Consider the following 25,851-nt stretch of genomic DNA (forward strand, 5'->3'; position numbering starts at 1 on the left):
TGAACCCTGGCTTAATAAAAATAAAGAAAAAGAATGAATGTGGTTTAAAGTATCATAAATGAACACACAAATTCTTGCTCCAGAAAAAAAAAAAAAAAAAAAAAAAAGTTTCCTCTCTTTGATGTACTCTAACATAGCTGACCCGCTAATCATAGCTTCTGAAAAAGTACCTGAGAGAGACACCGAGTAACCTAAAAAACAGAGTGAAAACACAGAATTGAAAGGGATTAGTTTTAGGGCTGGAACTCCATCCAGTCTGATCATCATTTCGTGTGATTTTTTTCATATTTGTTAGGGTAATGGGACATCGATGTCATAACTGATGATCTTCATCATTCAAATGTTTTTGCTGAAATGAGAAATATTTGAGGCATGTGCGAGTTTACTCTTTATGATCAGCTCTGAAATCCTTGTCCATCATTGATATTCACTGGACGACATCTTTTTCTTTACTTGTGATTAATTGTATTGGGATGCCTGCATGATCCCATTAGGATAGTAAAATTGTTTTCTGTAACAGATATAAAATGTAATCAAGATTTGTTAGTGAGGGTTTTTCACAGCATTCAATTACTTTTTTTGACACTGCTTTTAGGTGCTTGTTCTAAAATACAGTGTAGGAATAAGCTGAGCTGTGTTTTGCTCTATTTTTTAGTTTACTCTGTGTCTTAGGTACTTTTTCAGAAACTATGATTAGTAGGTCAACTATGTTAAAGAGTACATCAAAGTGAGAAGACTATTTTGGGTTTTCGATTTGAGTAGTTGCCTTTTTTTTCTGTAAATCAAAAGGCAGTAGAAAAAAAAAAAAAAAGACTACATGCATTTAGTAATTAAAATATAGAAAATCCCATGTAATAACAAAGATATCACAGTATTAAGTTAGACCCCAACTGAAAATGGGAGAAGAAGAAAAACCGAGAACAAGAAAATGCAGACCCCCCCAACAATACAATTTAGGCATGAAATGACAAACAATATGAGAGGGCCCACGCCCTCAAATTACAGCTAAGAGACTTCGATAGGCTGCCTTAAGCTTGTTAAACTCTGTAAAGGAACAAAGATGATACCAGACACCAGCAAATCTAACATTACATTTCTAAGGAAAAAAAACAAAATAAAACAGAAATGACTCTTTTCTGCCAAGTCATCCTAGAACGATCTGGATAAACCCAGATCTTTTGTCCCATGAACAAAATAAAATAAAACCACAAATTATTCTTCCAATCTTGTTCAAACAAAAGGATGTCAGTACTATAGCCCATTCCAACTCTTCCTTTAAGGAACTCTCCTAGACAGAGAGACACATCAAGATTAACCAATGACGACGACAAACCATTGGCATCTCTCTAACCCTCACCACCTCTTCTCCCAGGAAGAAAATGCATCTTATTCAAGGATGCAAACGCTCTGCAGATTCATATCTGAAGGAAATTTTGAATTTATGGTACGTCTCTAGCTGGCATTCCTGGAATCTTAGGGAAATTAAGAAACTGAAGCTTGAGATGCATCAACTGATTTTCAACTTGTTCCAATCTATTATGAAGCAATATCTTATCCTGTATTAGAGCTGCATCCACCACTTTCAGTTCTTGAATATTTTTAATCTGTCATGTATCAAACTTCCCTTTATATTTCACATCCTTACTGGCATACTCATGCAATAGCAGAGTCATGGCTTCAGCAAGCGATGCTATGTCAGAAGCATAAGATGACACTAACTTATCCAGTCTCACCAGGACTTCTAGAGTGATTTCAGAGGGGGCAGAGGGGCACTCACCAGCTTGAAGTTGATCTCCACAGCTTCCATACCAGAAGAATCAAGATTACCCACTGCTGAATTTTCAGTCAGAGTTGCTCCAAGCATATTTGGTAGCCTAGGCAATCTTTTGTTAATTTCCCGCCTCCCCCAACTTAACTACAGATGACAGTGGTTCCAGCATAGCACTCCCTCTGAAGGTACCAGCTGGTACAGCATGCCTCTAGAAATTGCACTGGCAAGAATTTGCCGCCCCCAGAATCATGGGACTATAGGAGACTGCCTAGTTTGCTTAATGGAAGCACCGGCCCTGCGGCTCTCATGCCAAACCCAACCACCAGTGCAGATGCAGCTGACGGCCCAGAAACAGAAACACCGCTTTCACCCTTCCTCTCCGGCAAGAACTATCCACTGGAAAGGTCCCCTCCTGCAGGCTGCACTTCAGCGCCATCATCAATCGGCATCTGAGCGGGCACACAAATGGAAGTACTTGAGCCAGGGGCATCAGTGAAACATCTGTTCCAGTGACTGGGCCTCAGAAAGTCAGTCATGTGATTGAAAAAACAAACAAACACTCTCCAATCAACACTGAGCTTTGGCAAGAGGAGAGAACTCTGAGGGATAATTCCTCGATCTTCCTTTACACTTGGAGAGCAAAGTGAAAGGGAAAAAAAAAAAGGAACAAACTTTAAGAGTTAAAGCTGTGCTGCCAGTCTTGCCAACATCTTGACGCCTCCCCACCACATTGTTCATCGTTATCCACCCATGGAATCAAACGGGGTTTTTCAATTGTGGTTCCTCTGTATAAACAGGACAATCAAAAACTTTATTCCACAGGGATTTTAAGGACATAATGCTAAAGGGCATAGAGAATGCTATTATTTAAAAATAACAGTGTGCTGTGTCCCTAACAATATAATACAAGAATAGGCAAGGGACAGCAAGACCTAAAGAATCGCTTCGGGAAGTCGGCTGGTTCCTAAGCTCTGTACTTGGGAGCCAGTCACCTGATCAACACCAGGAAAGTATGCCCAACAGGCATAACAGCATTCTTACTTCAAGCACGTTTTGGCAGAGGCTTTATGGACCATGGAGATCAGACATCCTCCAGGAAAAAAAAAAATAAAAAAGATATTCCCTTCAGCATGGAGCTAAGTGATACAACTATCTCAAGGACAGCGTGTTCTCAAGCAAGAGACAGTCTCCCTAGACAGACATTCTCTGCCCCCTCCCCATGCAAAACAAGATACGACAACCAGCCACTGAACCACCTCAACGAAGCGATAAATCAACAGGTCTCTGATAACCCCAACAATAACTGAAGAGAGGAAAAAAAAAAACAAAAACCTTCAGATCTGCACTAACACAGCCCATCTATGGAACTCCCACTGGTCCGTGTGCAAGGAGCAAGAGAAAAACTAGCAAAGCCAAGAATTCCTCTTTATCAACGCAGAACAGCAACAGACCGGACCTGAACAGTGGGGGTCCTGTGCCTGGTGCTTGGGGCTACAGCCAAAAAGGGATCGGCCAATTCAGGTGAGATAATCCTATTTGATAGCCATGCACAGAAAGACATTGCTGTGTGGAACCATGCTTTATATAATCAGGGATAAAATAACTATTATAGTACCACTGGTTAGTCTTGTCTGTCTGCTTATTCCCACAAACACACACACACACTTCTTGACAGGCGTGTTAGTGACTCTAATACTAGAGGGCAATTATAATCCCACCTGGGGAGAGAAGAAATAAAAAAAAAGTTACTATTTTGAAAACTTTATCCTGCATTTTTATATGAAGAGGACCCTATTCATTATTAATGCAGAAGTGTCTCTGTATACAATATTAAAAAAAGAAAGAAAAGAAAACCAAACTATCTTTCAAGCTGGCTGCCTATCAGGGGCATTCTTAGAGGGGACCCATTGCTTCTGAGGCCTCCTCTTCTGACATCACTTGGGAGCAGCAGCGGGCCAGGAGTTGCAGCATCCGGCACAGTGGAGTTTTCAGCAGCGGGCCAGGAGGTACAATGCTGTCCCCATGTCAGTATCTTGGGACAGAGGGGGGGGGGGGGGGGGGGGGGGAGCACAAGGCAGGGATGAACAACCACCTAATGGTTAGAGCAACAGCTTTGAGAACCAGGCAAGCCAGGGTTCAAATCCCACCAATGCTCCTCTCTCCCCATTGCCTCACATACAAGCTGAGTCTGTGAGCCCTCTGGGGGACAGGGGAAATACCTAGATGTAAGTCACCTTGAACTAAATACACTAAATAAAATTAATTCTATGGGAATACTCGGGGGGAGTAGCAGCCTAGCAGTTACTAGGGAGACCAGGGTTCAAATCCCACTGCTGTTCCTTGTGACCTTGGGCAAGTCACTTTACCCTCCGTTGCCTCAGGTACAAATTTAAGATTATGAACCCTCTGGGAGAGAGAAATATCTACAGTCTCTGAATTTTAAATGTCACAAAGCGCAATATAAAAAAGAAATAAAATAAGTGCTGAACAGACCTGGTCTTATTCTCACTTTTATCCCATTGACCCTTGCAGAGTTTTGGGGGGGGGGGGGGTTGTAGTCTCATTTGGGGGGGGGGCTTTGAATTACTGCCATTTTATGGTAATCACTATACTGTTCTACTTAAGTTTAAATCAGACTCCTTCAACTGAAAGCTAAAGCTTGGAAGGCATGATGACTTGCTGATGCCAAAACCACTAGACTTTTTTTTTTATGACATTTAAATCTGGTAGTGCAAGATTAAGGTGTCAGCATTGTTTTTTGAAATATGCATCTTCCAAAAGCAAAACGTGTACATGTTGTCAAAACGTACAGATTTACTCCAAGCTCTAAACTTTCATGTTTCAGCCTATGGAGAACGTTGCACTTGTGTAAGTTACCAAGAACAGCTGGCAGGGCACAGCTCGTCTGTCAAAGAAATTCACTCAAACAGCTGCTTGTACGGCTCAGAGCTGGATTCCGTTTCATCTGCCTAACATTGTTACATGAAACTAACCGCAGAACACGTCTCAGTTGTGAAGATACTGGCATGTTCATGTCATGGATTGGGAAGAAAAAAAAAAAAGTGTACAGGTTTCCCCTGCACAAAATGTGAGAACTCAAGCCTCCTCCTAGTTTCCCACCGCCTTCCCCTCCCCCCACCCCTCATTAAGTACACTTTGTTTTCCACCCACAAAGCTAAAACAAATCAAATTGTATTCTTGCAATTGTAGGCCTCATAAGTGTACTTAAGGTGATATCTACTAGCCAGGGTTGGGCAAATATTTGTGCTGGGGCTTCATTACAAGTTATAGGCCATAACAGGGGCCAGTGTGGGGGAGGGCTCCCCGACATGACGATCAAACCCCCAGCACTTGCTGCAGACATTTCAATATCCAACAGCCTTAAGCACAAATACTTTTACCACCTGAGGAGCCCCTGCAAACATAATCCCAGCCTCTACCAAAATCACAATGCAAAGGTGCAACAGACATCATGACAAATAGAATATCTAATAAAAAGGATAAAAAGAAGCTTTAAACATCTCAAAACTCAATTAAATATTTCAAAAGAGAGGGCATACCAATCACCACCTAACAATTAAAACTAATAAGGAAAAAAAATTCCTTCCTCTCCATTCCTGGAAACGTTTATATCCTGTCACCCTGAGATTGTAGTGGATTAGATGAGGCAGTCAAGGAAGGCACACACTTCTTGTTTACTTCCTCCCGTCCCCCATCTTTCAGTCATTCACCTCTTCCCTCCCATCTATCACTCACTCTCCCAATCAGTCCCCTTACCTTTCCTGTCACTCTCTAATTTACTCCTTTCCCTCCCCTCTATCATTCATCCTCCCACTCAATCGCTCTTCCCTTCTCATCCTCTTCTATTTCCTCATTCTCACCTCCTTCATCCCACTCACTCCCTTCCCTCCCTCTCAGTCACTCACCCTCACCCCCTTCCCATGCCTCACTTTCATCCCTCTACTCATATCCCTTCCCTTTTAGTTAGAACCCATATGGCTCACTCCTCCTTCCCAGGATGTCATTACCTACCTGCTGTCTGGATGCTGGAAGCCTGCTGGCAGTACAGAGTTTGTCTCTGGCTGCGGGGAGAGAGGACAAAAGGCCTTCACTGCCTGGCTTGGCTTCCTGCACCCGCTAGCCTCTCAGGTGTTTGTCTCTCTTATAGCCAAGTCCACATCGGAAAACCAGCTACTGGACCAAGGCACTCTACTGAGGGAGGAACCATAAGATATCACCACAGGAGAGCAGGAAAATTAATGTCTTTCTTTCTCCTTCTAAATGTTTTTTAAAGCAATCCCCAGTAGGGAGATGTACATCCACCATCTGCTGGAGATGGAGAATACTGGCAGGTTGATGTCACTACAGGAGTATATATACCATGACATCAGCTCGGCTCCATTTCCTGGTAGAAGTGCAGAACCCACTGGTGGGGATTAACCTGTCTGAATGCTAAGAAAAAATACATATTTCTTCACTTTCTTTAAGGGAGCTAACACTCCTTTCTTCAGGTCAGAACTCTGATAGAGTACTGCTAGTTATGACCCAAAACATAGGCAAAGTGTGCTTGAACAGGAACAAGGAATCTTCTGCCTGTACTGGCCATCTGCCACCCGGGTCGAGCCCTCCGGTGCTGGCCAACAGGACTTGGACCACACATACTAGGGAATTTGAAGGTGCCTATATGAACCAGGCAGGACCACTGCAGGAACAGGAACCAGAAGGTGCCCACTAAAACACCACAGGAATGACTAGGCCCAGATAAGAACACAGAGGCAAAGGGCCGGATTTTAAAAGGCTTAAGCGCGTAACCCTTTAAAAATCCCCCCTACGCACGCAGAGCCTATTTTGCATAGGCTCGGCGGCGCACGCAAGCCCCGGGACGCGCGTAAGTCCCGGGGCATGACAGAGGCCTCCGGACCAGCCCCCAGGTCGGGTGATGGCGCGGTAGCGAGCCACCAACGCACGCGATGAAGGTAGGGGGGGGGAAGGTGGGGGAGGCGGAGGGAACAGAGGCAGGCTGTGCGGCTCGGCGCGCTCAGGCTGCCGATTTTCCACAGCCTTGCGTGCGCCGAACCCGGATTTTAAAAGGATACACGCGGCTACGCGCATATCCATTAAAATCCGGTGTACTCTTGTTCGTGCGGGCGCAATTTTATAAAATCTACTCCAAAGTGAAGACTAGACAGGGAATGCAAACAGGCTAAAAACAGAAAGGAGCATAAAAGCCAAAAGAACAAAGGAAAATGGAATAGGAACCGTGCAAGACCACAAGTTAGGGCCAACAAGGCCAGAGTCTAAGAGTAAGCAAAGACAGAAGATAAAACCAGAACTTAAAGCACTGGCAAGGTGCAGATTGTGAGGCCAGAATATAACAGAGTCCAAGCAGGAACAAGATGACTGCAACAGAACATTACTACCATAGAGCTGGGAGGATTAGACAGGAATTAACTTCTTGGACTATGCTGGCAGGAGGACAAGAACAAAATGGGCAAGAGATAGCTATCTGAAAAACATAAAAAGAGAATCATACAAGGTATTCTGATAATATTATGAAGGGAGGAGGACTGAGGAGGTGGTGTGGTGGGTAGTACAATTCTTATGGCTCGTAATGAGTTAAGAAACCTAGGATGAAGTTCTTTTGTTCAGAAGCATCTGATCATTTTAACTTCAAGGAACATAATACTGTTGTAGTTAAAACAAACTGGATACTTTAGAAGACACAAAAAGACTCAAAGACCTGGGTATCTTAACCCACCCGAATCCTTCTTCCCTTTCACACTGCCTTTTATGATTCACTTATAGTTTTCTGGCAAAATGTCATCTTTTACTCATTCTGTTCTGAGCAGAGGAAGAGAGCAGCTCCCAAAACCTAGTAAGAATTGCCTTGAGTTAATCCAATTTTAAAAAAATGTATCTTATATAAAATGTCATTTTGTTAACCATTATTTCCAATATTTTAAAGTGCAGAATTCTAGTCCATCAATGGTCCTGGAGAAAGATCTTTCTAGGCTTTGATGCTTTTTACTGAACCAACACAAGAACAATCCATAGAGAGAGCAAACTACATGAGCTCCTGAGAACACACAGGTCTATTCTTCAGACGTCTTCCTTTCTTTCCTTTTGACAGAGCTGCCAAGTCATGTAGCTAATTGCGGTATTTTTCTTTCTGTAGTGCTGAGCTCTAGTAGCCAAACTGGTCTTGGGTGGATCATATAGTTAAATAAATTCCAACATGGAGAGTCTGGTGATGTAATTGTTTGCAGTCTGTGTCACCTAGTGGTTAGGGCAGCAGGCTGTGAGCCAGAAAAACAATGGGTCAAAAACCCCACCGCCACGCCTTGTAACCCTTGGAGAATTCACTTCACCCTCCTCTGCCTCATCTTGTAAGCTCTCCGGAGACAGGGAAATGCCTGCAGAACTTGAATGGAATACACTTTGAAGGGCCTGCCCAGTCAGGAAAGGCTAAATATATTTAAAAAAATATATTTAAAAAAAAACAAAACCAAAAACACAACTTTGTCTGGTCATTTTTAAATTTATATTCCACCATTTGTGACACTTCAAAGAGAACAACATCCAGGTACCATATTTACTTCCCTACTGCCAGAGGGCTTACAATCTAACAGGCCGATACAGTAAGGAGCGGTAGGAAGAGCTGCGTCAGTGCCGGGCGCACCCACGGTTGCCGCACGCACAGTCCGGCTCACCTACCGCTCGATGCTGTATTTAAATAGCTTGCAAATGCAAGCTGCGTCCAAGGAGCGTCCATGAAGCGTTAGGCCCGCGCAATCCATTTTACTGTATAGAACGCTATACAGTATCCTGGGTGCGCTGGCCTAATGCTTCATGGACACGCTGGTATCTGTCATTTCAAATGACAGGTACCAGGAAGTGGACGGTTCTCCTACGCTCGGGATTGCCAGTCCTCTCTCCCCTCCTCCCAAAGCAAGGCGCGTAAAGCAGCCTTGCTTCGGGAGGAGGGGAGAGAGGACTGGCAGTGTAAAGCAACGAAGCGACTTACTCTTCTTGCAGCCCCCCCTCCGGAGACAGACATCGGCGGAGACGGAGGCAGCTGCCGGTGAAGATGGACGCCTGCACGGGCGAAAGCGGCCCCTGTGCGTGCAATTGGGCTGCTCAAGGCGTGACGCGCTGGGGGAAAGTTTGCCGCCTACCCTTACCCCTACCTCTAACGCAGGGGTAAGGGTAGGAAGCAAGTTAGCAGGTTAAACGCGCGGCAAAACGGCAGGTTAAAATAGCGATAGTCGGGGCGCGCGTTACTGTATGGGAGGGAATAGCTAATTCGATCATTTACATCTAATATACATGCCGCGTGCGGAAGGGGTAACCCGGTGATTTAAAGAGGCGGTAAGAATGGGTTAAAGGGGATAGTGTATCACGGATTGGGCTAACGCGGCCGAAAAGTGAGTAGAAAGCGGGTTAGGAGCAGGGTAACCGCGGCCCCACTTTAGTGTACTGACCTGTAAGTTTGTGCCCAAGGCAATGGAGAGACTTGTCCAGTGTCACAAGGAGCGGCAGCAGAATTTGAATCCTGGTTTCTCTGGTTCGCAGCCCATTGCTCTAACCACTAGGCTACTCCTCATCATATTGCTTTCCTGTCCATCCCACCACTGGACCCCCCCCCCCCAAACTAAATATGCAGGGGACCCGTATCACAATGAGGAGTAACTGGTAAATAGGCTGTATAATTATCCAAAGTCTGAAAGAAATCTACATCTCAGAAAATTAATAATGCTAAAAAGGTAGTCATCCATTTAGGGTGCAAAACCGAAGGGAGCAGTACAGTCTAGGGAATGAAATTCTAAGCACGAATGAAGAGCGGGCTCTAAGGGTGATTGTATCTGATGATCTTAAGGCAGCCAAGCACGTGGATAAAGTGATTGTAAAAACCGGAAAGATGGCTGCATAGGAGAGGAATGGTCAGCAGGAAAATGGAGGTGATATTGCCCCTGTATAGGTCCCTGGTGAGACCTCAGTTGGCATCCTGGTGACTGTACCTTCCAAGCCAGATGGAGTCTGTCCAGAAGGGGGGGCTACGCTAATGATCAGTGGTCTTCATTATAAGCATACAGGGACAAACTTAAAAATCTAAACATACATTACCTAGAGGAAAAAAGGGATAGGGGAGATATGCCAGAAACACTGAAATATCTCCAATGTTTCCATACACAGAAGGTCTAGAATGAGAGATCTTGGGATGAGGGTAAGGGGAGGGGGGGGGGGAGATTCAAGAGGAATCTAAGGAAATATTTCTTTTACAGAAAGGTTGGGGGGGACGCATGCAACAGCCTCCCTGTGGAGGTGGAGTCAAGAACAGTATCAGAATTCAAAAAGGTATGGGTTAGGCAGCACGGGAGATCTGAGGGAGTGGTAAGCACTGTAAAGCCGAATAGGTTCTGTGGATAGGCCATATAGTCTTTCTGGGGTCTGGTTTTCTATGTTTCTTAATAAGCCATACCTCTTCACACAGGCCATATTAGGAATGGGGGGCGTGTCCTGCCTGAAAGAATACATAGTTTTCTGTCAAAAGATAATTGGTTGTATCAGAAGACAAAACACTTGTTTTCAATATGACAAAGTCTTAAAAAGTCACTTGGGGTTTGGCTCACCACAGTCTTAAATTGATCTATGAAACTGAACGGTATTGAAAGCTATTCTATTGTTAGCCCACTTTCTGACATCACTGTATGGGTGACCCTTTAATAAAAACTTGTGTTTATAGTGTCCAATTCACACCAAATTTTCAGTATGTGAAGTGGTCTGAGGGTATTTTTCATCCATATAGATGGTACACATAGGAGTCTACTTGTGAAACTTATTTATTGGAAATTGTTAAAAAAAAATTTTCACTAGATGCATAGTCAAAACAGTCCACATATCTAAATATAAAAAAAAAAAAAAAAAAAAAAAAAAAAAAGAGAGAGACAATTTCTGGTTCATGACCAGTAGACTAAACAAGGGGGAAAAGTAAATCAATCAGTAGGAACTTTCATTTTCAGTTTAAATTGATATGTAACCCAACACAATTCCTGGATTTTACAAAAAAAAAAAAAAAAAAAAGTTAATTGAATTTCACCCTAATTAGTAACACTCCTCCTGCACAATTTTGTTTTGGTTCTTCAGAGTTTGGGAGTGGTCAAAGTTCCTACCTGGCATGAGTCATTCACCTTCACACCTCATTATGAGCCCTGTTACTCACTTCACATCCCCCAGCCCGAGCTCTCAATCCTCCCTTCCTGTCAGAGGAGAAGAGGCTGAGTGGGACCCGCCATATTCCTGTCCACCAAGTATGCTTTGTTTTGGGCCTAGAATGTTTGTCATTTGACTTTTTATGAAATTTGTCCTTAAAACAATCCAATATGCCCAGAGGACACAATCTGAATGCTGAGCCCACATGGCATGTCAGAAAAATTCAAAGCAGACCCTGTCTCGCAAAGTGCACAATGCCACAGACAGAGACTGAATTCTTTGACCTAACATTGTGTGCCCTTCTATCATGCTGTCTTATTTTAAAAATTCCTGCCATGTCACACTACTTCCATAGGTACCTTTCTGAGTGTTCTGGAACATATTTTACTAAGTAACGTGCAGGACAAAGAAATTCAGTTTTTTTCATTTTGAAGAGAGGGAGGGAGGTTGTTTTTCAGTTAATTTAAAATGTTTCAGTTCTGTTTCTAAACCAAAATACAACAGAAAAAAGGAACAGAAAAACCCCCAGGAGGTAAAACAGAACCTCACACCAAGGTCATCCAAATGCCTCCTGCCTCCCCCCCAACAGCTGTGGGGCCTAAACCTACCTGGCTGGGATTAGCTGAAACCAGCAGGGCCTTCCTGGGCCCCTCCAATTCCACCTTAGCCAGGAAAAACTGCCAGGGACCTCCCCAGCCCCCGCTTACCCCTTCCATGGGGGAAGTGGTGGGATTCCAGTGGTGAAGAAAGGAGCAGGAGCGATGCCCCAGGGATTTTAAAAAATGGTGCCAGCCTCAGGGACACCAGCACCATTTTTAAAAGCCCTTGCAAGAGGAAGGAACAAATTTGCTACATTTTTTTTTTTTTGAGGGCAGAAAACATGTGGATAAAGATGAGCCAGTTGAAACAGTATTATCTGGATTTCCAGAAAGCATTTGGCAAAGTCTCTCGTGAGAGACTTCTTAGGAAATTTAAAAAAGTCATAGGATAGAGGGGCAGTGTCCTATTTTGAATTGTCAACTGGTTAAAAGATAGAAAACAGAGAGTAGGGCTAAATGATACATTTTCCCAATGGCAAAAGGTGAATAGTGGAATGCCCCAGGGATCTGTTCTGGGAGCTCTGCTTTTTAATATAAAAGACCTGGAAATAGGAACAATAATTGAGCAAAATTTGCAGATAACACAAAATTATTCAAAGTTGTTAAATCACAAGAGGATGATTATCAGAAGTTGCAAGAGAACAATGCAAAACTGGGAGACTGGGCATGCAAATTTAATGTGGACAAGCGCAAGGTGACATACTTAGGGAAGAGTAACCCAAAATTATAGCTACACAATGCAAGGTTCAATATTAGGAGTCACCATTCAGGGAAAGGATCTAGATATCATCCTTGAAAATATGTTGAACTCTTCTGCTCAGTGTGCAGCAGCAGCCAAGAAGGCAAACAGAAGGCTAGGAATTATTAGGAAAGGAACAGAGAATAAAACAGAGAATCTCATAATGGCTCTGTATCGCTCCATGGTGCGACCTGTTCTTGAGTACTGCGTGCAGTTCTAGTCATCACATCTTAAAGAAGATATAGATGAACTGGAAAAAGTACAGAGATGGGCAAACAAAATGATAAAGGTATTAAGGCAGCGCTGCAGAAATTCACTGCTTATTCTTGGGATAAGAAGATTGGAATCTACCTACCCCTTGGGATCCTTCCAGGAACTTGTGACCTGGCTTGGCCACTGTTAGAAACAAGATTAATGGGCTTGAGGGACCTTTGGTCTGACCCAGTATGGCAAGTTTTATGTTCGCCCCTGTATCTTTCTTAAACATCAGACCCACATGGAAGGAGTACATGGGGCAAATTATTACCAGAGAGGGGGCAAGGTAGGCTCAGGCCCTGTGGCTTTCTTTAGGGGGGGTTTGGCAGGGGACTGAAAGGGTTCAAAGCTGGCTCAAAGGTGCCTGAGAGGCCTTTTTTTTTTTTTTTTTTTAAAGCAATGAAAAAATATTCACATTTATTTTTGTGTATTTTCATGCAAGGCCATTTTCAGTTTGAACGTGCTATTTGTTTACCAAATCCGAGTGCGTATCCCTATTACACAGTTATGTGCAAAAATGTTTAGGCACCTGTTCAAATTGTATGTTTTAAATGAAACAAACTGATATCTTCTGCATGGTGCAAAGTTAAACATACCACTATACTAAATAAAAAGCATGTAAAGATAGTGAGGAAAAAACCCTCAGTGCTATATAAACCACCTGTACATTTATAGTTGTCTTATACATCTGAACCATTTATGTGAGATAAGTAAATTAAAATTTATAATAGCACAAAACAATTACAGACAATATCCACAATTTAACACAAAATTACTATTTCCTGAGAGTAAAAGTGAAAATAACTGAATATGGTACGTGCAAACATTTTTAATCTTTCCAGTTGATTACTATGTTTTGGGGTTTTTTTAAAGTTGTTAATGAGGTCCCAAAAATTGACTGATTAGTTAGGCCTTCAATTAGTCACCTAAAGACAATTCCAGGGTTGAATAAATACTCTCAATCTGAAATTATTGCTCTGTCTAATTTCAACAACTATAGGCTCTTCAAAGCATCTGAAAATGAAGATATTCACTCTTACAAAAAGCAGGACAAGGCTATAAAAAAAAATAAATAAATCTTCAAATGCTTCCAGCTATCAATTTCAACTGTCAGAAACATTTTTAAACAATGGAAGTCACACGGAACGATTGATGTCAAGGCAAGATCTAGAAAACCAAGAAAAATCTCCAATAGAACTGCCCAGAACTGGTCAGATCTGCAAAACAGAACCCACAGATCACTGCAAATGACCTTCTGCAAAGTTTAGCAGACAGCGGGGAGAAGTTATCCCTAGTAAAGCACTGCTTACACAACATTGATCTGCATGGCACAGTGGTCAGAAGAAAACTTATCCATGACCTTATCGCTCAAGTCATCCTCTAAAGCAGGGGTCAGGAACCTTTTTGGCTGAGAGAGCCATAAACGCCACATTTTAAAATGTAATTCCATGAGAGCCATACAATATGTTTAAAACTAAATACAAGTAAATGTGTGCATTTTATGTAAGATCACACTTTTAAAATACAATAAGTCTCTGAAAATATTACACCAGGCCTTAAGACACCAATACATCTCCTATTAGGAAAACGGACCAAGCCAGGCTGCTATAGAGTCCTACACAGAAACTACACGCCAGCAGAAAACCTCACCTGAATCACGTGCTGTCCCTCACCTAACATAGAATAAAGAGACCAAAACGCATAACAAGAAGCATGCAGAAAAAACTGAATTGGAAACTGCAACAAGCCAGAGTCTCTGTATGCAGTGTAACAAAGGAAAAAAGAAACATCACCCATCCTTATAAAATAAATCAAGAAATATAAAAATCATCAGCAGTAAAACTGTACTAACAAAAGAACATATTTCGAAACAGCTGATGAGTGGAATATCCAATAATTAAAAACTCATATAAAACATTTCCAGATACCAACAAAATATTTCAAAATAGCAGACACAAAGACCCAGTAATGAAAAATAATAAGGATACAAAATCTTTTTGCTCTGCATACCTGGGAACGTTTGGATATCCAGGTGTCCTGAGATTGTTCTGAATTAGCAGGAGGTGGGGTGGTTTGCTTAGAACTTTCTCCTCTCTTAGTCACATACCAGCGCTCTCTCACACTGGCTCTCAATGACACACCTATACACACATGCTCTCAGTACTCACATATACACGTTTTTCTCTCTCACTTATATAGGCTCTTAATTACACATTTACACAAATGCTGTCTATCTTTTCACGCTTACACACACACACACAGGCTTTCAATCACATAAATACATGCTGTCCTTTTTCTCTCACACACAGACTCTCATTCACATGCTTACAAACATGTCCTCTCTTTCTCTCATTTACACACAGGCTCTCAATCACATACTCACATGCTCCCTCACCTAAATCAGCTCTCAATCACACACAGACACACATGGTCTCTCTCTTACTTATACACACAGGCTCTTAATCATACATACACATGATTTTCTCTCACACACAAATGGATCTCAATCATACACCAACACTCTTTCACACAAACAGGTTTCAATTACAAACTTACACATACAGGTTCCCAATGGTAAACTTACATTCATGCTCTCTCTCTCTCACAGGCAGGCTCTCAATCACAGACATACTCTCTTTCACATATACAGGCTCTCAATCACTCACATACATGCAATCTCTCACTCACACACACAGGATCTGAAACACACATGCTTGCTCGCTCATTCACTCTCTCTCTCCCCCACCCCGGGAACTCGCGGCAGCAGCAGCCTCCTCCCAATGCTAACCTCTTCATTTTCAGCCCTCGCGGAGGCGGAGTCCCATCGGCAGCGGTTGAAGCTCTTCATTTTCCTCCGAGCCGCGCTGCAGTCTTCTTTTCTTCGGGCCGATGCCGAGCGCACTAGACTGGCCTCTTCTTGCCGCGCACGCACCCGATACTCTCCACTTCCTCTTCCGGGCCGCGGGGGGGCGGGAAGAAGAGAGCAGCCGGTGCAGCTGACTCTAGCTGTCCTGCCGCGTTCCGCCCAGGCTGACAGCATTTTAAGCCCGGGCGGAGGAGGACCGGGGAGCAGCTGGGTCAGCGGGAAAGTGTGGCGACACTTGTCTGCGAGCCAGATGCAGCCCTCAAAAGAGCCATATCTGGCTCGCGAGCCATGGGTTCCCGACCCCTGCTCTAAAGCATACAAAACAAAAGCTTGATAAACCTGAAATTTTAGGAACAAAGTGCTCTCGACTGATAAAACAAAAACTTAACTACTCTGCTACAACTACACAAGATATATCTGTAGAGAAAAAAAAAAGGGTGACTTGTTTGAAAATAACGTAACATCTTGCCAACTGTTAAGCACAGGGGTGGCTCTATTATGATTTGCGGTTGTGTGGCATCCAGGAGCATAGGAAATATTGTACAAGGAAGACTGGATTCAACTAAAATATAACATATCCTAAGCAGCCCATGTGAAGAAACTGAAGCTGAAAAAGATGGAAGGATATTTTGACAAAATCAACTATGAAGTACTTACAGGAAAGAAGGTGAATGTTTTGGAATGGTCTTCATGGTTCCCAGACTTGAATATTATTGAAATCTGTGGGGCGATCTCAAACATGCAGTGCATGCAAGGAGATCTAAGAACATTTCTAACCCCACACACACATTCACATGCAGCCGCCATGTGGTGTGGTGTGCATCCTGCCAGCCACTAAGTGGTATGCACATATAGTTCAGAACTTGTTCTCCGCTGCGAGACTCCAGTGGACACAGGGGCTGTCAGCAGAGCCACTGGGGAACAGTGCTGTGGAATCAAAAAGCAGCTAGAGTGACAGACAGCCTGGAAAAAATAAATAAATGAAAAAGGGCTACAGGACCTAAAGGAAAACAGAAAGATGGGTAGGAGGGGCAAAGAGCAAGAGGAGACATGCCAGAGAGGGAAGGGTGGACAGGACAGAGGAGGGGAAAGGTGCTGTGGGGGGCCTGGGGAGAGAGAGAGAGAGAAAATGCTCAGCACCTCTGATCTGACATATCCTCTGCTGAATTTTCAACAGATGTCAACTAGTAATTTAATCTAAACAATACTTAAAAACATGGTTATTCAGAAGAGTTTACAACTAACTGTCTGGGTTCAATTCCTATACACTCCTATCCCCTCCATTACCTCTTGGTCTCCCCCTTCCCACCACGCCCCTTCCTAATCCTAATTCATTCTTTATGGAATTGAACGTACATTCATCAAAAATCATAACTAAGTGAATTGCTATTGCATCAGACCTGTTTACTCCCTTAGATATACTAGACTGTATTCATAAGAGTTGATGTTATAATTGGTTGCATTGTTGTCTGTTTTTTCAGTTAATCTGTTGATCTGTAAAGCGATTGCTAAGTTTTTGTTATCTGTAAACCGAGGTGATGTGCCTCACCTGCCCCGGTATATAAAAAACTTTTAAATAAATAAATAGTAAAAAAAAAAAAAAAAGGTTTTTAAAGTTGTAATAATGGTTGCGTGCACTGCAGTATGGGATATCCTGTTGCTCACTGTGGGCAGTGTGGTCGTCCTCTAACTTTAAACTTGCCAGTCAGTTTGTATCCAGTAATTAGATGCTTTCCACAGCTTTTAGGATTGTGAAAAGTTCAAGTCTTTCAGATAAACTGGAAAACAGAGTGCCTTCAATGTACTCCAAAGTCTACCCACTGCACCTTTTCAATTATGGATTTAAACAGCAAGTTACCCACTTGTAGCGGCATGCTAATTTCCTCAGCGTGAATCCACCAACATCCTAAACACACACGTCTCAGACCTTCCATCTTTCCAGAGCAGATTTTCTGAAAATATTCAAACACCCAAGCAACAAAAAGAGACTGAAGAGGCCTGCCTAAGGAGCAGCAGCACTGAAGAAGTTGCAGCTAGAGTTAGAATAGCAAAGCTGTAAATATTTCATGCACTAATCCTCTGGAGCTCCTCATTCATTTGTGAAATGTTGTTTAAGAATCGTGCAAGGCCTAATGCACAAAAAATGGATACAAAAGCAAGCTTAAAAGCACAAGCAAGAAAATGTATTAAGTGCTATTCTGCAAACAGTAAACAAGAGGACAGAACAAAAATAAGAATGAGAGATTGTGACAGAAGATACAAGTAGAAACACAGCAAAGCATGCAAGGAGAGGCAGTAGAAGCAGAAAAGTACCAGAAGAGGATGTTATGATAAGAAGAATCTGATCTGATGGCAGAGGCAGCCAATATAACGCAAACAAGAGAGAAAGTATAAAAAAAAAAAAAAGGAACAGATATGATAAGTGGAAAACAAACTAGATGTCAGAACAGAAGCGCCTGCCAATACATGCCAGCAATAGATTCAGAGATTCCAAGACTGATCTTTATTCACGTGTACACATAACAAGACCATAAACAGGACCTTGTATACCTGTTTCAGGATCTAGAGAGGACACAGGTTCCCCTCCTTCAGGTTAAACCAGGAGCTCAGGCTGAAACCTGTTCCAACAACTTAAGCAAATTCAAATCCCACAGGCATGGTCCAAATCCAGTTCATGCAATACGTCACCATTTCACTTCTATAGACACAAATGCACTTGCTTCTAAACTCAAGACTTCACATCGGTCTCTTCCAGTTTCTCTCAGCTTGGCCTTCTAATTGCCAGGAACACCTGCCTGGTGTCCCAGCATACCAAGGACCAATCCTATCCTCGGGGGCAGGGCTGCAGGTCTTGCCGCTGGACTACCACAAAGTCATTCTGGCTTGCTCCAGCCCCTTCACAGCAGCAGTCTGACAGTTCCAGGACAGCCACAGCTATTTTCGCCACAGCACTGGAGAATGACTGGCTTTTGCATATCATTTTGAGTTTAATCAGGCACACTTATTTTTTTTATGTTTTTATCCCTTCAAAAGGCTATAGGTTATGGCAGGTGCCTAAAATCTGGGGCATGGCATCTAAAAGAAAAGATACTGCCTGCTGCTGCTGCCAGTAGAGCTAGGGAGAATCATAATGGCTGCCAGCAGCAGGCCCTGCTGTGGAGCCTTATTGAGGGTCTGCCAGGAAGAAGATGGAAGGGGGGGGGGGGAAGTACGGTCTTTGGAGTGAGGAGATAGGGAAGAAGGCTGCTTGCAAGAAAAGGAGAGCAAACTAAAGCAAAAGTAGCATTAAAAAAATAAGAGAAAAAAAAAATCAGAACACAGGTTTCCTTGGCTCCCAACTTTAGATATTTTCCACCTCTGGCTTAGGGCTTTGTTATCTGTTCCAGTCTGATTACATATATTTAATGTCAAAGCTGGAACAACTAAAAATGTAACACCACAGCAGTCTTAAAATATCTCCCAGACACCAGGAACAATGTAAAGAGTTACAACAGACGAGCAATTCTCAACCAGTGTGTCCCCAAGCACTGGCAGGTGTGTTGTGCACTCCCACTAGCCCAGATGCCCTTCTCTCGCTCTCCTTTCACCCCAGCAAGAGGGCAGACATCCTTCTATTGCTGGCGTTGCTGCCCACGCTGTGAGCACGCTCAAGCCCGGACTGGACCAGCACCAGTGTCAGTAGCAGCTGGCAACTGCATCATGGCCTTTTCTTCCTCCCGACCCCATGGCTCGGAAGAGGAAGTGATGATTAGTGGGGGCATGGGAAGAAAAAAGGCCATGCTGCATTCAAAAGTAGTGGCAGTGTCGGCCCAAGGAGCAGCACGGGCCTGGAGAAAAACAGAACATCAGCTGATGATCCGCAACAGGAGAGAACAGCTTTAGTCCCTGTGGCCAATGGGATTATTTTTTGGACCGCAAAGAGCTGGAGGAGGAGGCTACTGAAGCTCCCAATTGTACTCTGGGTGGGGGAGTGAGATTGAGTGCAAGCCAGCATGTGTGTAAGTGAAAGAGAGAATGGATGTGACAGAGGTTGTGTGTACGTGTGAGTGAGAGAGAGAATACATGTATGTGAGAGACAGAGAAACTGGTCAGGGAGATGACGTGTGTGTAAAACAGTCAGAGACTGGTTGTGGGCCCTAAGGAAGAGAACTGCGAGGACAGTGCCTCACCAGCTACTGCTACTTCTGGTGAGTGCTACTGGCCTGCACAGAAAAGGAGTTGGTAGAGAGGATAAGTTAAGGTGGCTTTTTAAATTCATTTTTCTTGATTGACTGTCATTTTAATTATTGGGTATTATGTGATGTCTGTGGTTTAAAATATTTTATTGGTGTTTGGAGAATTTTTAATAATTTTATGAATTTTTAAATTACTGGATGTTATGCTATCAGTAGTTTTGAAACATTTATTCTCTTTATTAGTATAGTTTTACAATTTTATATTTATATTCCTCCTACAAGTTCTCTCTTTTACCCCTCATCTATTTTATCTGTTTCTCTTACTTCACCTCCCCTTTGCCTATCCTGTCCCCCTCTATCCTTTAAACTCTTCTCTCTATCCGTTTTATGTAAACTGAAGTGATGTTCCATATGAACTTCGGTATATATAAAAGCATTAAGTAAGTAAGTAAATAAATAAATAAATATTTCTTGAGGAATGTTTAAATAGAAATGTGCAGAGAAAAACTGAATCGGAAACAGCAAGAAGCCAAACTCTGTATGCAGTGCAACAATGGAAAAACAAAAACATTAGCTTTATGGTCTCTTTATTCTGTATTTGATCAGGGCCTGTGTTCTGCACGTGTGACCCAGGTAAGGGTGATCTGTATGTTTGTAGTTTCTGTGTAGGGATCTAAAGCAGCTTGGCTTTTTCTCTTTTACTAACTGAAGGTGCATTGGTGTTTAGGGCTTGGTTTAATATTTGTAGTGTTGCCATTTCATAGATAGGGTTGTTACTGTTTGAGTGTGTTCCATAATACAGGTGAAACTTTTACTGATTAGTAGGTGCGCATTTTTGCACATCCTGGGACTTTGTTAGGTGCTATATTTCTGTTTCCATTGCTCCAGGTTTGCACTGCATGCAGCGTGGCTTTTTGGGGTTTTCATTCCAGTTTCTGTCTCCATATTTATAATATGTGCTCTTTCTATATTTGGTGAGGGTTGGTTTTGAGCGTGTGACCAAGGTGAGGTATTTTACTAGCATGTAGGCATTTGTATCCGTCTTATTTGTTGTCTCAACAGGATATGCATTGGTAGTAAAGTAGAGGGAGTTTGTGTTGCCATTACTGAGGTGACACCAGAATATTGTTTTTTGTATGGCGAGTTGTACAGGGAATGTCCTAGCTCTGCTCTGCACCCACTGTTGGGAGTGTATGTTTACATTTAGCCCCATGACAGTCATGTGTTTAGTGTGTCATACAGTGCCATCTGTCAGATGTGACCTGACAGAAAAAAAAAGGTTGAGAACCACTGCAATAGACAATCCCACAATCAAGACTGCCTCTAGAAGTTTAGCAGTGGAAGAAAGAAAGGGAGAGATTTGAAAGATATTGACCTGCTAGAGTCTGCCTGGAATGTTGACTGAAGAGATGTGGGTGTAAAATAATTAAGATAGAAGAGGCACTCCCAGGCTATCAAAAGAGGAAATAAGGTTAAACCACCAATAGGAAAAGACAAAGGAATGTAACACTGTGGATCCATAAAGGCTAGAGGATGGGAATGGCTTGCTGGAATGGTGGCTACTACCTGGTGATTACTACCCTACTCAATAAGCCTTCACACGGTTAATGCAACACCAACATTGCTCTCTGCTTCAATAGCAAGGGGAAATGTGGAAAAGAGGATTTGCATTCAGACAACAACCAACAAGGACTGAACTACACAGTCTGGATAAACAAATAAGCATGGGGGTAGCTTTCTTATTGTGGTGGTTACTACCCTAAACCAATTAAGCCTGATACTTCACTTTGAATGCATACTTGCTCTCTGCTTCAACTGCAGGGGGAAATGTGGAAAAGAGGATTTAAATTCAGACAACATCCAACAAGGCATTGATCTGTGCATTCTGGGTAAAAACGCATCGGGGTAACTTGCTTGATGCGGCAGTTACTACCCTTAACCATTAAGAGTAGTAACCGCCTTTGATGCAACTCCAACATTACTCTCTGCATCAACAGCAGAAGATGGCAGGAAATTCGAATCAAACAGTTACCAACAAGGGCCCTGAACTTGGTGATCGGTTAAACAGATAAGTATGGGAAAATATGTGTGGCTTGCTGGGTAAACTAGATGGGCTGTTTGGTCTTTTTCTGCCATCATTTCTATGAATAAAGAGGCAATTTGACTTCAAGAAGTCAAGCAAGTTAAAAATGCAGAAATAAATCGAGAGAAGGAAGAAGAAGAAAAAGACTGTGCAACATTAGTAACCAACCAATGCATCAACATGCAGATGATACCCAAATTACAAGAAAGAAATTAAAATGCATATAGAGCAAGCATAAGCAGCAATGAGATAATTCCTATTTCACTAGCTACACCTGGTCTTCACCCATGCTACTACTTTAAGTGAAAACTACAAGCTACTAGAAAAGTCCAAAATCCAATTCCAAAACTTTCTAACACTGAATGGACGTTATGAAAGAGTCTCAATATACTTTCAATATATGAATGCTGAAAACCAAAATTGGCACCCCCCCCCCCCCCCCATAAGAACAGCAGCAACCCACTGTAATGAGTCTGGGGAAAGCTGTTCAAGTGTACTTTTAACAGAGAAAAGTTTCTTCTTAAGAAGCATCTACCTGTTTCCAGGCTGCATGCGCCTTAACATTCAAAAACTCCTAGGAAATCCCCAACAGGAAAAAGTGTCTTAGAGGGGGAGGGAGAAAGAGGGGCAAACCAAATATGATTATGCACAATCAGCCTTAAAGTGAATTGTTTATAGTGGGAAAAAAGTCACAAATAACGTTCATAAAAGGAACAGACTACATGGGTCTTGCGGTTAGACATCATCATATATGTCTGAAAGCAGAAAGGCAACTAGAGTTCACTTAGGGCCAGATTTACTAGGGTTTTTTTTTCATCCCATATTGAGTTTATGGGGGAAGTTTAGTAAAATCGGGCCCTTAATTCTGCTGTTGTCTCCTACTAACTATAAACATTTCAAAATTAAGAGCAGTACCTATTCTTTTTTCTCTCTCTCAACTCTCGTGCCACATTTACATTTTTCTCCTCGTGTAAAATAATGGCTGCACTAACCGTAAATAACAATGGTGTACTTGTGACAGCCCACAGGTCTGTACTGGGAATAATAATGCAAATATTGTCTCATGGCTTGGGGAGGGGGGGGGGGGGAAGCTGCAGCAGTTGATGAATCCCAAGAAGAACGTTTTCACGCAAGTAACCTTAGATGAACTAAAGACAAAGAAAATACGATTGGCGAAGGGAATCGTGTTTCACCAGTCCAACTATGGAAAACAATTTTTCCCCTAGAACAAGTCCTTGCAACAGCATAGAGTGTATAGAAAAACTACAAGAACTCTTGAAATTCAGATCGCAGAAAGGGGAGGGATTAGTCCAGTCCATATCCGAAACATTAAAGGGACCCGCTCCTCTTTCAGCGCACCGGCTGCTCGGACTCTCATCGCCAAGCGCTGCCGCTGAAGTGTTGCAGGCACTGCCCGCTCTCACACTCCATCACCTCCGTTGCTCTTAGCTCATCACCCGGGGGATCGAGACCGGGGTACCCTCTCTCCCCGAGAGCCCAGCAGCCGCGGCAAGGAAAAGGGGACAGGAACTACAAACTCGCACTCACCCACGGATCCATCTCCTCCAGAGAGCTGCTGAGCTTTGCTCTGCAGAGTGCCGAAGCTCGGCAGGGCGCTGAGCTTTGCTCTGCAGAGTGCCGAAGCTCGGCAGGGCGCTGAGCTGCTCTCACGCTTCTTTACCCTGATTTCTTTTTTTTTTTTTTTCCCCAAGCTCAATTCTGGCTCAGCAATCACTCCCGGAAGCGACCGCTTTATCTCCCTCCTCTCAGCCGGCTATCACCCCGCCGCATGCTCCCTCGCTCGCCCCACCCCACCTCAACCCCCTTGGAAACAGTGCGTGAAGGACGCGACGCGACTGCGGGGCGGAGCCAGGGAGAGAGACTCCCGCGGGACGCAAGGCGCGAGGAGGGCTGCACCCCCCCCCCCCCCCTGCCGCGGGGAGCGCGCACGGCGACATCGAGCCAGGATCGTGCGGTCGCGAGCCGCTGCGGGAGTCCCTCGCATGGCAACAGCCTTGAAAGCCGTGGGAAAGTTTGCCTCGCGTTAAATATCAACTCTGTAAAACAAAACGCAAAGATAACCAAGCTCCTCTTCCCCGCTCTTCGCGTCTACTCACTTCATTTCTTCTCTCTTTCCTGTCCACACCTACTGCACATCTTCCAAGGTATAAAAACTGGTTGGAGTCGGTTCAGAGGGTGGCTATTAAAATGATCAGTGGTCTTCCTTCCAAAGCATATGGAGGCAGACAGGGCCGGAGATAAGATGGTGGTGTGCCCATAAGCCAGAGTGCCCCATTGAAGCTGTGTCTGTACCTTGTCCTAAGGCAAGCTTCAGACTGGATCTTTGGCGCCTTTAGAATTTGGCACCCTAGGCAGTTACCTATTCCTAAGACCAAGCCTAGGGGAAAGTCTTAAAGAATGAAACATCTGTAACCCTAGAGGAAAGCAGTAGCATAACCAGATCTATTTTTTTCAGTAGGCCCAAGCTTAACATAGGTGGGCTGTAAGCATACAGGACAGAACAGAACCCTACTATTTTACTCGTATTGATAAATAATACCTTAGCTGTACCATATCATGAGTTTCAGTAGTCTACAACAACCATTAATCATCATAACTCAAATTTTTAAAAAATATTTTGTTAAGCACTTACAAACCTTAAAAATTCCTTATTAATCTATATTAATTTATTTTTTATTTATTGCAGTTTATAAATGCACTAGAATATCATGTAAAAATGTTGCGATGGCTCTCGCACACCCCATTCTGCAAGCAGCCTCTCACATAGCCCGACAGCGCCTGCCCTATCTTACAGCACGAGGTGCCACTTGTCTTGCCTCTGTCACCACTGAAGGCCTTTCTCTGCCCTCACGGCTGGGGAGCCACCGCTGATGATTCCACCTCCTGTGCGGCTAGGATGCCGCCGTTGCTGCCTCCCCTGCCTGATGCTGGGCTCCTGCTTAGGCACGCAAGTGCACCTCTCTTCTAGTTTTAAAGGGCCTGCAGCAGGAACAGCGCCTATTGATGATGTCATCACTGTGTCCTGCCTTCAGCCCTATAAAAGAGCTCTCCGTCAGTTCCTCGGGACCCTCGGAAGGAGTTAAAGGCTCTGTCATGTTGCTTGTCTTCCTTCAAGGTCTTCTGCTGTTTAGATGGTCACCATAGTCTTCATTGGATATTCCTGTTCCAGTTCTGGGTCCTGGTCTCCTTGTTGCTCATCGGAGCTCTGTCATGTTGCTTGTTCTGTGTTGCTGGTCTTCTACCGGTTCCTCGTCCAGTCTTCTGAATCTTTGTCTCATCAGTCTTCATTCCAAGCTCAGCCTTCTGGATTCTTCCTCTAGGCGTGCTAGTGTCGAGGACCATGACCAACCCTAGGTGGCTGTGTAGGGCACTTCCTGGCACAGGGCCTGTTTCCAAGTCCGCCTTTGCTGGATCAAGGCCTCTGAATCCATCCTTGTTTTTAAGAGTTCCAAGTTCCTGTTCCAAGTTCCAGGCTCATGGAGCTTTTCCAGCCAGCGGATCTCCATGTTCCTTGTTCCAAGTGATGTCCTGACTCCTGTCCTCCGCTGAGTCTCAGTCCTGAGCCTGTCCTGCTCCCCGCGTGTTCCGCAACCAACCTGTGGAAAGTTGTGTAGGGCGCGCAGTAGGACAGTGTGGTCCGCAACCACCCCAGGGAGGGGCTGTGTAGGGCGCGCTGAGGTGCAGTGCCCTGGAATGCTGGACTCCTTCTGTACCTGAGTCTCCATCTCAAGTTTCAATGTTTAATGTAACGCCCGCCCGCGACAGTTCTGTTTTACTGTAAACCAGTGTGATCTGTATATTTTACAGGAATGTCGGTATCTAAGAATTTAAAATAAATAAGTTCCAAGTCTCCTGTGTCTCTTTCCAAGTCTCCATCTCTAGTTCCAAGTCTTCGTCCAAGTTCTATGTCATGCCCTTCACCATTGTCTGTCCTGATGCACAAGCTGTTCCCAAGTGGAAAGTCCAAAAGTGCTATCGAGTAGCCGGAGGGCTACCCCAGAGACCAACATTGGGTTGTTGGGTCTCACTCTATGCTTACAGGCTCAGTGGATGCCTGAGTGTTCTACGTTCCAAGCTATGTTTCTGAGTGTACTACGTTCCAAGTTCCAAGCTACGTTCTGAGTGAGCTACA

At 43.6% G+C, this 25,851-nt stretch overlaps 1 protein-coding gene and 1 long non-coding RNA gene across 3 annotated transcripts in view; one reads left to right on the forward strand and one right to left on the reverse strand.

Moving 5' to 3' along the window:
• SGPL1 (sphingosine-1-phosphate lyase 1) overlaps positions 1 to 23,486 on the reverse strand; it is a 210,634-nt gene extending 187,148 nt beyond the window's left edge. The window contains exons 1-2 of one of the 2 annotated variants that reach the window (XM_029609060.1): positions 23,362 to 23,477; positions 23,247 to 23,321 (exon numbers count right to left, since the gene is read on the reverse strand). In XM_029609060.1, the coding sequence (XP_029464920.1) occupies positions 23,247 to 23,258 (12 nt within the window). In that variant the 5' untranslated portion in view covers positions 23,259 to 23,321; positions 23,362 to 23,477. Of the gene's footprint in view, positions 1 to 23,246 lie in introns of both variants that reach the window. The other variant, XM_029609059.1, reaches the window with a different exon arrangement.
• Positions 23,487 to 23,609: 123 nt separating this feature from the next.
• Positions 23,610 to 25,569, forward strand: LOC115095432. The gene is made up of 2 exons (XR_003857765.1): positions 23,610 to 23,863; positions 24,406 to 25,569. It is a non-coding gene; the product is annotated as an uncharacterized LOC115095432 (long non-coding RNA).
• The last annotated feature ends 282 nt before the right edge of the window (positions 25,570 to 25,851 follow it).

Source organism: Rhinatrema bivittatum, chromosome 7 (genome assembly GCF_901001135.1).
Source record: "Rhinatrema bivittatum chromosome 7, aRhiBiv1.1, whole genome shotgun sequence".
NCBI lineage: Eukaryota > Metazoa > Chordata > Amphibia > Gymnophiona > Rhinatrematidae > Rhinatrema > Rhinatrema bivittatum.